The 17,126-nt window shown below is 43.4% G+C and overlaps 1 protein-coding gene across 5 annotated transcripts in view; it reads left to right on the top strand.

Moving 5' to 3' along the window:
* Positions 1–17,126, top strand: part of LOC116070640 (major histocompatibility complex class I-related gene protein) — a 19,943-nt gene extending 2,817 nt beyond the window's left edge. For 2 of the 5 annotated variants that reach the window (XM_031342120.1, XM_031342099.1), the window contains exons 2-7: positions 6,293–6,553; positions 7,219–7,494; positions 11,488–11,763; positions 13,639–13,743; positions 15,063–15,143; positions 17,090–17,126. In XM_031342120.1, the coding sequence (XP_031197980.1) occupies positions 6,439–6,553; positions 7,219–7,494; positions 11,488–11,763; positions 13,639–13,743; positions 15,063–15,121 (831 nt within the window). In that variant the 5' untranslated portion in view covers positions 6,293–6,438 and the 3' untranslated portion in view covers positions 15,122–15,143; positions 17,090–17,126. Of the gene's footprint in view, positions 1–6,292; positions 6,554–7,218; positions 7,495–11,487; positions 11,764–13,638; positions 13,744–15,062; positions 15,144–17,072 lie in introns of all 5 variants that reach the window. The other 3 variants (XM_031342111.1, XM_031342107.1, XM_031342106.1) reach the window with 3 other exon arrangements.

Here is a 17,126-nt window from a genome sequence, read left to right as displayed (position 1 = left end):
GGAGAGGGAGAGGGAGAGGGAGAGAGAGAGAGAAGACCTTGAATATGAAGAGTTGGTATGAGAGATTAGATTTCAGTCTGTTTCCATGGTGCCCTTGCCTAGGTTCATGCAAGAGAAATTATTCCAAGACATTCCCCTAAGGCCCTCTTCTTCATAGTTGATATTGAATGTATCTAATTCTGATAAATAGATTTTTTAAAAGATTCTATTTATTTTATATATGTGAGTATACTGTAGCTGTCTTCAAACACACCAGAAGAGGGCATCGGATCCCATTACAGATGGTCGTGAGCCACCATGTGGTTGCTGGGAATTGAACTCAGGACCTCTGGAAGAGCAGTCAGTGCTCTTAACCACTGAGCCATCTCAGGGAGAAGAGCTATCTGTTCTTGCTTGAGCACAATCCTCTTACCTTAGGGGATCACTAAAAATTGGAGGGAGGAAGTCTAGATTAAAGATCAAACACATAGCCCTTTAAATGCTTTTATTTTATGAAGCTCAAATTGAGATAGATACTAAGGACATTATTTCCAACATCTAAGTTTATACTAAAGAAAATCTTTTGCTGGGCAGTGATGGCGCATGCCTTTAATCCCAGCACTTGGGAGGCAGAGGCAGGCGGATTTCTGAGTTCAAGGTCAGACTGATCTACAGAGTTCCAGGACAGCCAGGGCTACACAGAGAAACCTTGTCTCGAAAAAAACAAAAAAAACAAAAAACAAAAAATTAAGAATCTAAGCATCAAATCACATTTTATTACACTTTCAATGAACTATTTAAAAAGAATAAGATTCACTATGAGTTCAAGGCCAGCCTGATCTACAGAGCAAGTTCCATAACAGCCAGAGCTACACAGAGAAACCCTACTCAGGAAAACCAAACACCACCACCAAAGAATAGGATTCATAAAATTGAGATTCTTCTGGGATATATGAGATGTGTGGTCATTATGTACTCAAGGTACAGGGAGGGAAAAGGAAGAATTTCAGCTCCCTCTTTCATTCTCTCTCTGGAGCACCACAGTGGTCTCCTTAATGGTCTTCTGATATGCAAAGCATGCACCCTCAAGGATTTGGGCTCACTTATCTGGAAGGATCTCCCCCATGGCCTCTCCTTCACTCTAGACACAGCTCAGTGTTACCTGGTCAAAGGAGCCTTTTCTGGTCCATTTAACATATTGGCTCTTTCCACACTATCTCCTTTCTCTACTTTAGTTTTCTTTATTTGTTTGCTTGTTTTTTGGTTTTTGAAACAGGGTTTTCTCTGTATAGTCCTTGCTGTCCTGGAACTCACTCTATAGACCAGGCTGGCCTCAGACTCACAGAGATCTACCTGTCTCTGTCACCCAACTGCTGGGATTAAAGGCATATAGCACTATGCATACTAGTTTCTCAATACAATTTATTATCACTTGATCTTATATTATATATTTGTCAGTTGACAATATCCCTTGTAAAAATTACCTCAGAGGACTGGTCCTTTATTTGTTCCTTATTGTGCTTCTAGCACTTAGAACTGTGTTTACTGGAAATTCAGAAAAAGAATAATCCTCATATGAAATGAGATATTGGTTAAGTGTTGAAAGGGTAGCCATGAAAGAATAACTGTTATGGTTTCAATAGGAAATATTCCTCACAGGTCTATGTGTTTGAACGCTTGGTTTCAGATGGTGGCTCTGTTTTAATATTGTGGAGTTTTAGGACATGGGACTTAGCTTGCAGACTTAAGGCTGCAGGGCAAGAGTTGAGGGATACAGGTTGACCCTACTTCTATCCCAACCTCAGTACTTCCTGGCTGTGTAGTATGAGGCTAGTGAGCCTCCTTCCTCCCCAACTAAGCTAATCCCAGCTTCCATGCCTTCTCCACTAGGATGCACGGGATTTCCCTAAGCCATTATGCAAATAACTCCTTCCTGCCTTTCGTTGTTTCTGTCAATCAAGTATTGCATCACAGCAATGAGAAAAGTAACTCATACAGAAAATTGGTACCAGGGTGGGGTTCACTGCAATGCTAAACCTGACTGTGTAGTCTGTAGGACTTCAGAAGTGATGTGTAAGAGTAATAAGAAAAAGTTTGAAGCTATGGGCTTGCAAAACCTTAGAATGCTGTTACTAGAGCTTCGTGGAATGTTCTGGCAGAAGGCAGGAGGGACTTTATCAGGAATCGGACTAGAGGCCGTTTGTGTTACATTCCAGCAAAGAATCTATGTCCCCGCTGTGTCCTCAAAGTCAAAAACGAGGCTGAATTAAAGAGCAATGTACTAATTAATTTGGTAAAGAAAATCTCTAGCCAAAAGTGTTCAGACTGTGGTAGTTACTGTCCCTGTTTGTAGCTATATTAAAGCAATAGACAGCTGGGCGGTGGTGGCGCACACCTTTAATCCCAGCACTTGGGAGGCAGAGGCAGACTGATTTCTGAGTTCGAGGCCAGCCTGGTCTACAGAGTGAGTTCCAGGACAGCCAGAGCTATACAGAGAAACCCTGTCTCAAACAAACAAACAAAACAAAACAAAACAAACAACAACAACAACAAAAAAGCAATAGACAACCAAAAGCGGAGAAGGAATAATTGAAAAGTGTGTAGTTTGGCAGGGGAAGGGATATGAATACAGTTGTGGTCAAAAACAACTGTGGGAAAAAGCTGTGATAATTTATAAAGGTATTAGTACTATTAAGGAAAATCTCGGGCTGGTGAGATGGCTCAGCGGGGAGGAAGGTCATGAGTTCAAATCCCAGTAGCCACATGGTGGCTTACAACCACCAGTAATGAGATCTAACGCCCTCTTCTGGTGCGTCTGAAGACAGCTACAGTGTACTTACATAGAATAAATAAATAAATCTTAAAAAAAAGAAAAGAAAAGAAAAGAAAAAGAAAAATCTCACATCTCTATAGCTCCAAGATTTTGGATTTTGATCAGCGTTGTAACCCTTAAGATGTTGGGGGGTGGGGGTACTGGAGAGATAGCTCAGTGGTTAAGAGCACTGACTACTCTTCCAGAGATACTGAGTTCAATTCCCAGCAACCACATGGTAGCTCACAACCATCTGTAATAGGATCTGACGACCTCTTCTGGTGTGTCTGAAGACAGCGACAGTGTACTCATATACATAAAAAAATTGATTAACTTTAACAGACTCAATCTCTCAAACAGAAAAAAAAGATGTTAGGGACTTCGACAGTTGTAAAATGCATCTTGTATCATGAGATGGCCATGGGCCTCTGGAGCCAGAGTGGGGTGCTGTGGGCTGAATGTGAAGTGTACCCCAGGTTTCTATATTCACACTCGTGGTGCTCAGTTGGTGGCGTCTCTTGAGAAGTTGTGCAGTTTGGGGGCACAGAAGCTAGATAACAGGCCTGGAGGTTAGCTAAGGTTTGTTATTGTCCAGCACACTTCTAGCCTGAACCTTCTGCTTTCTGACCTGGAAGGACTTGAGGAACTATAGCACAAGCTCCAGCAAACCCAGACGGGACTGACTCCAGCCGCTCTTTCTTCTCCTTTATGGACTCTATTCCTTTATTCCATGAGCTGAAATAAATCCTTCCTCCCTTGTGTTTCTGTCACATATTTCTCCGTAGGAACAAGGAAAGTAATTAATACAGTGACTAAGAAGTCAAACTATCACATTTGTCATTTTTAGACTTGCTGTAAGAGCCAGTCACTTGACAGTTGTTAAGAGAGGGGACTAATGGTTTCTGCGAACCATCGACATCAATGCATGCTTTGAGGAGTGTCCAAAGGGTCTTCTAACTAAAAATACAACCATTCACTTCTCTCCTCATTCCCACAATAACCAGAATCTCAAAGAGTAGTTATCCGAAATCACAGTCATTTTTACCTTACTAAGGCACTGAGTTTCTTGAAGTGGGTAACAATGAGCCTTCTGCCCACCTGAGGAAGATCTGCTTGGATTTTAGGGACTGGAAAATCAGAGACTGAAATGTGTCTGACACAAGGGGGCAGGAGAGAGCACTTTAATCCAGGCTCTGGAAATGTCTCTCAAGCAGAGTTGAGTAGTTGTAGGTGGAGAAGCTCCCTACCTGAGAGTTCAGATTTTGATTTCTGGTTCCCTCACTGTGGCTCTTAAGGTGGTACTTAATTTAGTTAATTTTGAGCAATGTTCTTAATCGCTCTGCACCTTCCACTTCGGAATGGATAGTACCTACCTTGAAGGGTGTTACTGTGAAGGCTGAGGGTGTAGCCTGATAGATAGAGTACTTGTCTAGCTTGTACAAAGTCCTGGGTTCAAATCCGTGGTGCCATGTGAACCAGGTCTGGTGATTTGTGAAGCAGGAGAATCAGAAGTTCAAGGTCATGGTTGACTACATAAAGAGTTTGAAGCCAGCCTGGGGTACATGAGACCATGTTTTGTTTTGTTTAATTATTATGAGGAATGAATGAAGCCAATGTTTCTCAAGGTTTAGCAGGGCACTGTGCACATGATCCTTGCACAATAAATAAATACATTTTAATAGTTTTGATGGAGGTACCTGCTGCCCTTTAGGAATCATTGAAGGTGTAATTGGTCTGGCTTGATTTTCTTGGAGGATTTCTCAGTGGACCACTCCTACGAGTACAGGGCAGCTGTCTTGTCTGCATGCCATCAGTGCCTCTTTTGTGACACTTGTATTTGTTCTGTTATATAAACTCCCCAGTTAAACTGTAAGTTTCTGGAGGGAAGTGGTACCTGATTCATATTCCTCTTTCTAATGTTGCCTTATAGCTTGTCCACTGTAGATATTCAACAAAAGCAAGTCTCTATGGATGAATGCCTAAAAATACATGTTCCGTTGTTTTATATTCCGGTAATTTTCCATAGATGTTTGTCAAAAATGGTCCAACTGCTACTGTACCATGTTCAAGAGACAAAGCTGGTGGGGGGAGGGTGAATGAGCCAACACGTTGGGGTGAGAGACGCTTGTTGAGTTGAATGAAGTCTCCAGCAAGGCCTAGGAGATTTGAGTAAACAGTAAATGATTCTTGAGAAGCAGCATGACTGGCCCAGCTAGACAAAGGGCCAAATGCCAAGATCATAGATCTCAGCTACACAAGTGAGTAGTGCTGGTGACTCATATAAAGGGGGGGAACTCAACCTGACTTCATAATAATTGGAACAAGAAGGGGATCAGAGCAAATGGTTTCGAAATTGCCATCTGTGTAGGACAATTTTAGTCCTTCCAAATGATTCGACCTTAGTAGTTATATCAAATCTTTGAATATCTGGGCTACACATTCTGGTAAGATGCAAATTGTCACAATGTCTGGTATGCTAGGAAGGGGAGTGTAACATGGACTTTTCTTCATTCCAGTTCTGAATTACCGACTTCATATCTGTCAGCAGACATCCCTAGATCATGAAGTGCCATTTTAGCCCAAAGTGCTAGGCGTAACTTACACCTGTAGAGGCACCAGATGGGTCCCATGGAGAATGAAGAGAAGGCTGTGGTGTCCTTGGCCAGCATGCACACTTCTTCCAACCCCCACTGCCCTCTCTCCCCTTGGCCTGCTCACCTCTTGACCCTGAGAGCCCCTCCTAGATGTTGCCCTCTCTACAGAAACTTTCCCAAGAGACCACATTGATGAGATAGCCCATATTTGCTACTTTTGAAACCATCTTCCTTATCTCCACCACGTCCTGAACTTCTTGCACATCCTAGGAGCTCATTTCAGTTTACTTTGACCCATAGTGATGATCACAATCCTCATATTCTTATTTAAATGGACAAAAAAAAGTAGAAAAATACTAAGAAAGTAGCTGCCAGGAGTGGTTGGGTACAGCAAGAAAAAGCATGGTGCTTTTGAAAACATTTTCTGCAGGAGGTCTGAGCCTCATTCGCTGTTCTGACTCTATTTAATCAGGGAACAGGAGTGCGCACCCCAATCCGTGTAGCTGGAAGATGGTAGAATGATGGTCCTCAATTATCAACCCAGAGGCTTTATTAGTAAAACAAGGGGGTTGGGCTGTCAGGGTTATTTTTTTCCCCTCAGAGGCTCTGAGGACTTTTTGAGGCATAGCACCACCCCCCATGCCCACCTCATCTAGCCCAGTGAATAGTCTTTGGCTCTTCCCCCAAGACCAAGTTGAGGTTACCTGCAAAGTTTCATCTTCGGTCACGTGGCTGAAGTCTTTCCAGGTTGTAATTCCTAGGAATCTATAATTGTGTCGAATAAAATAGTGGGATGGGCACCATGGAGTATCATGCTGGGGCATTGGTGCGGGGATGCTGTGGAGTGCGGTTATTACATTCTGTTCTCTGTAACTCTCACCGCCTTCCTTCCTTGTCTTCTGCTCAGGGACCCACTCGCTGAGATATTTTCGTCTAGCTGTTTCCGATCCTGCCCCCGGAGTCCCTGAATTTATCTCTGTTGGGTATGTGGACTCACACCCTATCACTACATACGACAGTGTCACTCGACAGAAGGAGCCAAAAGCCCCATGGATGGCGGAGAACCTGGCGCCTGATCACTGGGAGAGGTACACTCAGCTGCTAAGGAGCTGGCAGCAGACATTCAAAGCAGAGCTGAGGCACCTGCAGAGGCACTACAACCACTCAGGTATGATTACCACAGAGATGAGCATTCTCCCTCACTGGCTACTCCCCAGTAGAAAGGCCCTGGACTGCCTATGGCAATGTCACCAGTTGCTTATATCCTTTATAAGAAAACTTAGAAAGTCAAGTTACTGGAGTTCAGTGACCACCATCTCCCCTATGGCTCTTCCACACTGACCTGTAAAAACCCTTTATTCCTTCTCCTCATATCACTATCCCATTGGTGTCTAACAACCTTCTCTTTCCTCATTCTAAATTTGCTTACTTTGGGATGCATATTCTGATGGCTGGGCTTCATGATTTGCTTATTTCTACATAGAAACTTATACGATTAATTGTCCCCGATATATTTCTGGCTCCTGCGTATCTCTTGCTCCTACACTGCACTCAGAATAGCTATGAAATTTATCAATGAATCATCCCAAAGGTAGGCTAATTCCCCAAGGCAAGCCTCAGTATACCCTTTGGCATGGCAGTAGGTACCCCATCGTTGTCTGTGAGTAGGTCGGTCTGCAAAACAGGAACCTTCTGGAACCCAAATAGACAGGCCTGTGTGGTGGTGTCTTCTAAGGCAAAGAATGCTTCCAGCCACAGTCCAGTTGTACCACTTGAGAAGCCTCTCTCTGTCTCTGTTTAAAGCCATCCTTCTATAGGCTGTATATGTTTCAGGGCTTCACACCTACCAGAGAATGATTGGTTGTGAGTTGCTGGAAGACGGCAGCACCACAGGGTTTCTCCAGTACGCATATGATGGACAAGATTTCATCATCTTCAATAAAGACACCCTCTCCTGGTTGGCTGTAGATAATGTGGCTCACATCACGAAGCGAGCATGGGAGGCCAACCTGCATGAGTTGCAATACCAAAAGAACTGGCTGGAAGAAGAATGCATTGCCTGGCTAAAGAGGTTCTTGGAGTATGGAAGAGATGCCCTAGAAAGAACAGGTAATGGGAAGAGAACACCTCATTCTTAACATCCCCAGAAAAACTGGCTTTGCATCTGATTTCCTCTTCTGCAGGTGATATTCACCCTGTGCTGAAACCTGTCTCTTAGTTGGACTGTTTTGACCTGTAACCCCCCAGGAGAACTCTCATTAGTTATATTTTTAGCAGCATCTTGACAAGCCTTAGCAGTTCCACTTGTCTTGACAGAATGTAACACCTCCAAGGGCACCTCTATCAAAAAAAAAAAAAAAAAGTCCTCTCCTGTCAGTGAGAGTCTAGGGAGCTTTTGGAAGTAGGGCTGTTGTTGGAGACTATTTAAGAAGCAAGGGTTCACAGAATCCCTGTGTGAGTGCAAAGCTAGTCCTATGAAGAGGAGCCTTGGGAAGACAGGTTTTTCCTTACTTGGGGGTTAATTCTTCAATTCTTCCGGGTACAGAGTTTATCTTCTGCTATAAATGCATGATCCCACTGGTCAACTTCAGAAGCATGTGGAATGTTGCATGTTTCCATTGGATGGACTGGATGATTCAAAATGTTTCTGGAAATCCCTGAACACTATAGACCTTTTCCCATAAGAGCAATGGCCAGTCTGGGGGACTTTCCAGAGATGTGGCAAGCCCGGTGTTGGGAGGAAGGGTGTGGACTATGGTTATAAACATGTGCTGCCCTGCTGGGTGGTGGTAGCTCATTCTCAGCACTCAGGAGGCAGAGGCAGGTGGATCCCTGTGAGTTCAAGGCCAACCTGGTCTACAGACTGAGTTCTAGGACAGCCAGGGCTTCACAGAGAAACCCTGTCTCAAAAACAAAGCAAATAAAGAAAATAACCATGTGCTGTCTGTGCGAACTGTCCAGGCTTTGGGGATGATTAGAGTCTGGTGTTGCCTTTCTTCCCTACTAGCAGAATAACTACCACAGGCTCAATGGTTGCAATTAACAAACCTATTTCAAACAGGCTCACATCCTATTTGAAAGCAAGAATCAGACCAGAACAGGGACCTAAGCAACCACAACCAATACTTGAATGATGTTCTCTATGGTGGTAGGAGAGTAGCTGAAGCTAGGAGCACAAATCTCACATCCTCCTGGCTTCTCAATTCCACAAAACAGGCTACTACTGCCTCTAAGTACTTGTTGCCTCAATATATAAATCACAAGAGAACTGGCTTGAGTTGGTTCACATGTGGTCTCATTAGCTAATCACTGTGAATATCGGAAAAAACTTCAGAGATTAACTGTGGGTAATGAAGTTCTGGCAGTAATTAAGATGCATACACAGCCAAAATGCTCATGTTTCAGAGGGCTCCTTTACAAGGGGTCTAGTGAGGATCCAGCAAGGTGTGGTGGAAGTGTCTGACGAAGTGTCACATGAAAACACCACTGCAGTAGCACGATCTGAGGGGCAGGAAGAGGGAGCATCTGCTAGCAGAGTTCTGCAAGGGTTGGAGGGCTGAAAGGGGATCCGTGTGGGAAGTGAGGCTAGAGAGGAACGCACCCAGGGCAGGACTGCCTGTACTTCAGGCTGACTGGTACTTCATCAGCACACTGCTCTCTGGCTGAAGCTGTCCAGCTGGCAACTAGGGGCAAAGAAGTGCTAGAGTTACAGTGTGAAGGCCTAGACACATCACAGATGGCCAGAGACTGGACCGAGGGGCTAACACGGAGATTCCAACCGTTCCACGACCGAGTGACGAGTGATGGTTGTAGGGAAGAAATTAGGATGAGTACTTCATAGGAGCCCATGTTCCAGAGGGTTCTGGTAAAGTCTCAAAAATACGATGTCGATTGGCAGGAGAAGGAGCCTCTCCTGTCAGGAAAAAGTGAAGCTTCTGAAAGGTCGGCCAGCAAAGCCCCAGTCTCGACCAATATGTTGCCTTGCCTACTTTCCAGAAAGTATGGAAGATGACATAGATGAGAGAGAAAGCTTGCTAAGCCTTAGGGCGCTGCTTTCATATTGAATGTGACTGTCACCTGACTGAAGAATGTCTAATAGCCTAAGATCTGGTTAAATTCTACTGCAGATCTTGGCTGCCCTTCATCACTAAGGATGCTTTAGGCTGAGTCTCAGCAGATAGGAAAAGGGAAAATAGGTGTTTACTTTCTGATTTGGGTATGTTTGCCTCATAGCTGGGTTAGTTATTTTTCCCTTCGCTGTGACAGAATGCCTGAAACAACCTAGCCGAAGAGGAGAGATTGGTCACAGTTTCAGATGGTTGGCTCCATCCTGGTGGGAAGGGTGTGGTGAAGCAGGTGACTTCACAGTGGACAGAAAGCAGAGGGAGCAGGAAAGGGGCCAGGGACAAGATGCAACCCCCAGGGATTCCCCCACAGTGACCTGCTTCCTTTAGCTTGAGTTCCCAAAATAACACCAACGTTTAGAAAGCCCGGATTTAATGCACGATCCTGTAAGGGATGCTTATATTCAAGACACACTAGTAGCATTTGCCCTGAGTTGCTGGGCCTGCTGCTTGTCTTGAACACAGTACTGGGCAAAGGTAGGAAAACTCAAGCTGAGTTGCTAAGAATTGAGATTTTGAGGTAACTAGCTAATTTTGATGATTCTGCCTGGTGCAGAGACTCTTGAGATCAATCAGGAGGAACCTGGGTTATGTGGGAAGAGTACAGATGGTTTGATTCAAGTGTACCTACTGTACACGTGTGTAGTTCTCATTCCCTGTCTTGAGTATCATAATGGTGTTGACCTTTTGGTCAAAATCCCTGTCTTGGGAGGTAGATTCATTTCTTTCAGGCATAATAATAATAAAAAAAACTCTTGGCGATGTTTTATTTTGAATGTTGGAAAGTCTTTTCCTACGACTACATTCCATGCCTCAGGTAAGAGACAGGAACGTGAGGTGGAGGCTCGTCCCTGTGTCTACAATGTCGGACACTAAGGTAGAGATGAGGAAGTCTCGCAGATAACGAGGAAGGTCCTCCAGATAGTGTGCTTGGTTTCAGTTTGGCTTTATGACTAGTTTCAGCTGGAAATATTAAGAAGATATCATATGGAAAATGGACCTATGATGTCATGAGGAAGTTAGATCACCAGTGGTGACTGGGCAGAGCATCATGGTACATACCTGTAATCCTAACATTCAGGAGGCTGAGGAAAGAGCACTGCAAGTTCATCCTGGAGCCTAGGGATGATGTCTCCTCTGTCTCTTTCTCTCTCTCTCTGTCTCTCTCTGTCTCTCTCTCTCATACACACACACACACACACACACACACACACACACACACATCATTGTTAGAGCCCTTCCATAATATTAATTTCTGTAGCTTCTTTGAGGGCACATGGAATACATGTGCTTGTGTTTGATTATAAACATCAGAATACTACTTCAATAGCATAGGGCAATCCAAAGCCCCCATTGACCTGACATGCCTGTGTGTTTTTATTGTCAGTAATTGCAGAATTGAGATCTACTGCTTTCTAATCTCCAGTCTCTAGGTGAATTACTTATCAAGAACAATCATTCGCATGTGTTGTGACTTACTTTACCTTGACACATAAAGGTATTTGTTTTGTTTTATGTGCATTGCTGTTTTACCTGTATATCTGTGTGAAGGTGTTGGATCCTCTGGAACTAGATGGAGTTACGGATGATTGTGAGCTGCCATGTGGGTGCTGAGAATTGGACCTGGGTCCTCTAGACAATCAGGCAGAGCTCTTAGCCATTGAACCATCTCTCCAACCCCCATATAAGGGTATTTCAAAGGTGAACAGTAAGCAACTTCAATACACTCTCAAGTATTTGATGCTATATGTCTTTTCTTCCCTTAGAGGACAAAAGTGCCTCAGCTCCATGTGTCCCCTTACCTATGGTATAGGAGGAAAGCTATACAATCCAAGCTTGTTGTTGATGAATCTGGGTTCTGGTTCATTCTCAGCTTTATTTTTTGCAGCAAAGAAAATTAACTGGAAAACTTTGTGATTGAATGTGGTAAGTTCAGTACCCAAGACCCTTCTGCTTAACTGTGGCTGCTTCTCTCTAGAGCATCCAGTGGTAAGAACAACTCGAAAGGAAACTTTTCCAGGGATTACATCTCTCTTCTGCAGAGCGCATGGCTTCTACCCACCAGAAATTTCCATGACGTGGATGAAAAATGGGGAAGAAATTGCCCAAGAAGTGAATTATGGAGGGGTGCTTCCCAGTGGGGATGGAACCTATCAAATGTGGGTGTCGGTTGATCTGGATCCTCAGAGCAACGACATTTATTCTTGTCATGTGGAGCACTGTGGTCGTCAAATGGTTCTGGAGGCCCCTCAGGGTAAGTATTGGGGCGGTGGCTGTCTGGGAAGTGAGAGTGAGGAAAGAGGTAGAAAGCTGTGAAGTCTGTAAGGAAGGTAGACTGGGTCACCGCATGGTGGTGGTGCAGTGGCAACTGCTTTGTTTGTTTGGTTTTAGAGGCAGGGTTACTATGTAGCCCTGGCTGTCCTGAAACCTGCTTTGTAGACCAGGCTGGCCTTGAACTCACAGAGATCCACCTGCCTCTACCTCTGTGCTGGATTAAAAGCATAGACAACTATGCCTGACTTCAATTTCTATTTGTAATTTTAAAAGTTTATTTTAAAGCCGGGCAGTGGTGGTGCATGCCTTTAATTCCAATACTTGAGAGGCAGAGGCAGGCAGATTTCTGAGTTTGAGGCCAGTCTGGTCTCCAGAGTGAGTTCCAGGACAGCCAGGGCTATACAGAGAAATCCTGTCTCGAAACAACAACAATAACAAAAACAACCGAAAAAATTTATTTTATTTTATGTGTATTTTTTTTTTTGCCTGCATGTATGGCTGTGCACCACATGTGTAGAGTGTCCACAATGGCCAGAGAAGGATCATTGAATCCTCTGGACTTAGAGTGATAGGTAGTTGTTAGCTACCGTGTGTGCTTGGAGTCCAACTTACAGCCCTCGGAAGAGCAGCCTGTGCTCTTAACCACTCTAGTCCCAAGATTTATTTTATTATTTTTATCTATGTGTATATCTATGTGTGTCTGTGTATGGGTATGTGCATGTGAATGCAGCTGCCAATCAGGTTCAGAAGAAGGCATCAGATCCCTTGGAGCTGGAGTTACAGATGGTTCTGAACTATCCCAGGCAGGTGCTGGAAGTTCAGGTCCTCCAAAAGAGCAGTCAGTGCTCTTAATGGCTGAGCCATTTCTCCCGCTCCAACAATGTTTGTTTGTTTTAAGATTTATTTATTTATTTATTTATTTGAGTACACTGTAGCTGTCTTCAGACACACCAGAAGAAGGCATCAGATGCCATTGCAGATGGTTGTGAGCCACCATGTGGTTGCTGGGAATTGAACTGAGGAAGGGCAGTCAGTGCTCTTAACCACTGAGCCATCTCTCCAGCCCCCACAATGGTTCTTTTCGATCAGTTTTTCACAGCGTTTACTTCCCACACTCATCTATACTCCTATGAATTACTGAAGACCTTAAATAACTGTCATTTCTGTGGTATCATACCTGTTGTAGTTTACTATATTACATATTACATTTTCATAAAATATCCAGGTGGTGGTGGTACATGCCTTTAACCCCAGCACTCAGAAGGCAGAGGTAGACAAGTCTCTGAGGCCTGGTTTACAAAGTGAGCTCTGAGACAGTCAAGACTACACAGGGAAACCCTGCCTTGAAAAAAGGCCAAAAATAGCTAGCTAGCTAGCTAAATAGGTACAGATAGATAGATAGACAAACAGACAGATAGATAATGGATAGATAGATGGATAGATAGATAAGATAGCTAGATAGGTGGATGGAGAGAGAGAGAGAGGGAGAGGGAGAGAGAGAGAGAGAGAGAGAGAGAGAGAGAGAGAGAGGTGATAGAATTGGGAGGTAGAGGCACATACCTTTAATCCCAGCACTGGGGGTCTAGGGTGGGATGGGAGGCAAAGGCAGATTGATCTCTGAGTTTGAGACCAGCCTGATCTGTAGAGTGAGTTTCAGGGCAGCTGGGGCTACACAGAGAAACCCTTTCTCAAGAAAAACCAACACATAAACAAATAGAAGAAAGCATACACACATATCTATGTGCCATCAGGTGGTGACTGAGAAGTGATGATAACTGGGTTTCCTAGTGAACACCATGATGCACTTCATGCAGATGGCAGGAGCAACATGGAAGGTTTTCTCATTTACTTACAGACCCGGGGAACATCCTCCTAGTGGTGGTCATGATTTCTGGAACCACAATTCTCATCATTGCCCTGGCTGGAGTTGGTGTTCTGTTCTGGAGAAGAAGGTCACGAGGTGAGAGGAACGTAGGACTCTTGACAGACCCTGCTAGTGGTCTCCTGAGACTTCTTTTTCCTGGATCTGCCACTTGGGTTCCATTTAGAAACAAGTTTACCCTCATGTTAGAATCCCATGTGGACCTGGGGCAACTTTCCCCCTATATAGATAAAACACCGGTTAATTTTCCCATTTGTCTTAGTGTGGGTTTCCATTGCTGTAAAGAGACACCATGACCAAGGCAACTCTTATAAAGGACAATATTTAATTGGGGCTGGCTTACACTTTAAGAGGTCCAGTGCATTATCATCATGGCAGGAAGTACAGCAGCCTGCAGGAAGCACAGCAACGGGCAGGCAGACATGGAGGAGAAGATTATTTCTACATCAGAAGGCAGCTGTGAGAAGTCTGTCCTCCATGAAGCTAGGAGAAGGGTCTCAAAGCCCACCCCCAAAGTGACACACTTCCTCCAACAAGGCCACACCCACTCGAACAAGGCCACACCTCCTAGTAGTGCCACTACCTGGGCCAAGCATATTCAAACCACCACACACCATTCTTCTATCCCAATTATATAAAAGTCTTCTTTCTTTGAAATTCATTTCTCAGCACATGAACTGTTTAAAAGTAGATACCATTGTAAAATAGGACTTGAGATAAGAAGAAGGAAGAAGGAGATATGCTTTTGATAGCATAGATAATAAATCCATTCATTAATTGTGTACTAAACATCTGTTGTATAAATCTATTCATTAAAAACATGTATGAAATGTCTGTTGTGCTTTAAGCATCATACTGACTCCTGAGAAACAGCAATGTGAAGGACAAACAAGACCCCATGTAATAGAGCTAACGGCATAGTCTTGAAATGCCATTTTCTATTTCCGGTTTACTAGTTACTCAAGCTGATCACAACAAATATTAATGAAACCTGGATCAAGGCTCAGAAGCCTGGTGGGCAGGAGCTTGCCTTTTCTTGATTGTTGTTGACTTGAACTCAATCCAGGGGATACTGTACATGTGTGGTATTAGTTACTAGTCAGACCAGTCCATTTGCTAGAAAATCAACCCAGCTAGTGGGTAAGTAATGTTTCCATAATAAATAGAGTACAATTCAAATCCTAAACAAAACAACGCATACATCTGAAGAAGAAAGTTCCTGCTTCTCTTCTGGAGTTTGTAAATTTTGAGTTAAAAAGTGACAAGTTCTAGAGGAATCTTGAGAAAGCAGACTAAAATTGTCAGTGCCTGCTTCTAGGTTTTGCTGAACATTGAATCATTTTTGAGCTGTGAGGGAACTACACAGATCACTAACTAACAACTTCTTTTCCTTTCAGAACCAAAAGAAGTCATGTACCAACCTGCCCAAGTGAAGGAGGGCAGCTCTCCCTCTTAGGAGACATGATCTCTGCTCTCAGGTACCCACATGTCTTGGCCACACTCCTGACACAATGGGGGATTGCAGAACTGAGCATTTGTGACAGGAAGATAGGAGCTACAAATTTTTCTTCATTCTTTGGCTCTTTTAGGCTCTTATGGGTTCCTTTATCACAATCAACTTTAAATATAGCTTGTCTCATGACCCAATACTTCCCAATATTGTCATTCTGAATGGCAATTTACAAGTAGATTACAGTCTCAGAGCTGCAAGCAACTTTCTCATCCAAGCAGATGTCTTCTAAAATTTCATAGACTTGAGCATCAGCCTTCCCTTGACATCATGTGCAAGTTCCCCCATTCTACTACAAAACAGCCTCTCTTGTTCATTTTCTCTCATGAGAATGCTTACCATGTAAGAACTTTGACCATCATGGCTCTCATGACTGAGAATCTATAAGTAGGATTGGGCCAACCCATGAAATCAACCAGCAAATTTCTACAACAGCCTTTGAATGGGCAAGTCACTATATACATATCATGACCCAGGGGGAAGCTGAAGTGTCCAATTCATGGTGGCTCTGTCAGAAAGCACGGGATAGCGCATGCTTGTCTGGCTAGATTTATGGCAATGGCTTCCTTCCCTTTTACTGTTTCTGTGAGAAATTAGAACAATAATTTATCAAGCTGAGTGTGATGGTAGTCCTAGAAGCCCAGTACTCAGGAAGCTGAGGCAGGTGGATTATATGTTTAGGGCTAGCTTGAGCTACACGATGAAACCCTATCTGAAATAAACCAAAACAACAACAGCAACAGCAACACACTTAACAGAACTGAAACAATCATTACCAGACATATTATCCCCTCCCATGGAATTGCAGAGGCCTAGGCTCACTTGCAATATTTCAACATGAAAATAATAGTATTTGGCTGGACATGACCCAGTGGGTAAAGATGTCTGTGCCAAGCATGTCTATTTACGGTCAGTCACCCTGACCCACACAATGAAAGAGAGAACTGACTTCTGAAGTTGCCCTCTGACCTCTCCATGAGTGCTAAGTAAATGTTTTTTTAAAAAATCTGACAAAATATGTTCATATGCTCATGTCTCAAGAGGAATCCCCTTCACTCTGGTGTTGGAGACTGAACTAGTACAGAAAAGGCAGAAGTTAGAATTGGACCTTTGGGGACTTAGGGTGTAGCTCCGTGGCAGAGAACTTTCTTAGGATGTCTGAGGTCCTAATGTCAGTCTTCGGCACTGCAGACACACACACCACCACCACCACCACCAATAACAACAAACAAACAAAAACTAAAACGTTGCGTCTTTTTCCTGTATGTGTTTCAGAATTAAATAGTTTCTTAATGCTTTTCGACCTGTCATTTAATTAATTCACATTTACTGACTATAGATGTTCAGTAACCAAGGTCTAGGAACAGTGTGATGCCATATTCTAAATGCTACAAAGAACTGCACTACCACTCCAACTGTGTTTAGGCTTTGAGTTTTCTTTGCTAATGTTTTAGATCAAGAATACTACTTGAAGAGCCTGTTTGACTGGTTTTTGTTTTAAACTCTTCTACATTTATTATCTGTTTTCTTTTTAGCATGTACAGACCAAGGTTTTGTCCATAAACTAGAGAATGGAGTGGGTTAGGCGGGAAGCAGTTTGAAGAGCAGTGTGGGGCTGGGCACGATGCTCATTTGCTAGACTGCTTGCTTAGCATTTGGAAGCCCTAGGTTCAATTTCCAGAGCAACATAAAACTAGGCGTGATAACACAAGCCTGTAATCCTAACACTTGGGAGATGGAGGCAGGAGGATCAGGGGTTCAAAGTTGCCCTCAGCTACAGAGGAAATTTGAGGCCAGCCTGAGATACATGAGATCCTGTTAATAATAATAATGATGATGATAATAATAATAATAATAATAATAATAATAATAATAATAATAATAATAATTGTGGTAGCCCTGCTGTCTTCACAGAAGAATTCCAACTGACACCAGATACCGCATCTCGACT

This window comes from Mastomys coucha, unplaced genomic scaffold, assembly GCF_008632895.1.
Source record: "Mastomys coucha isolate ucsf_1 unplaced genomic scaffold, UCSF_Mcou_1 pScaffold1, whole genome shotgun sequence".
Lineage (NCBI taxonomy): Eukaryota > Metazoa > Chordata > Mammalia > Rodentia > Muridae > Mastomys > Mastomys coucha.
Note: the sequence above shows the minus strand (reverse complement) of the source record. Positions and strands in the feature narration are given on the sequence as shown.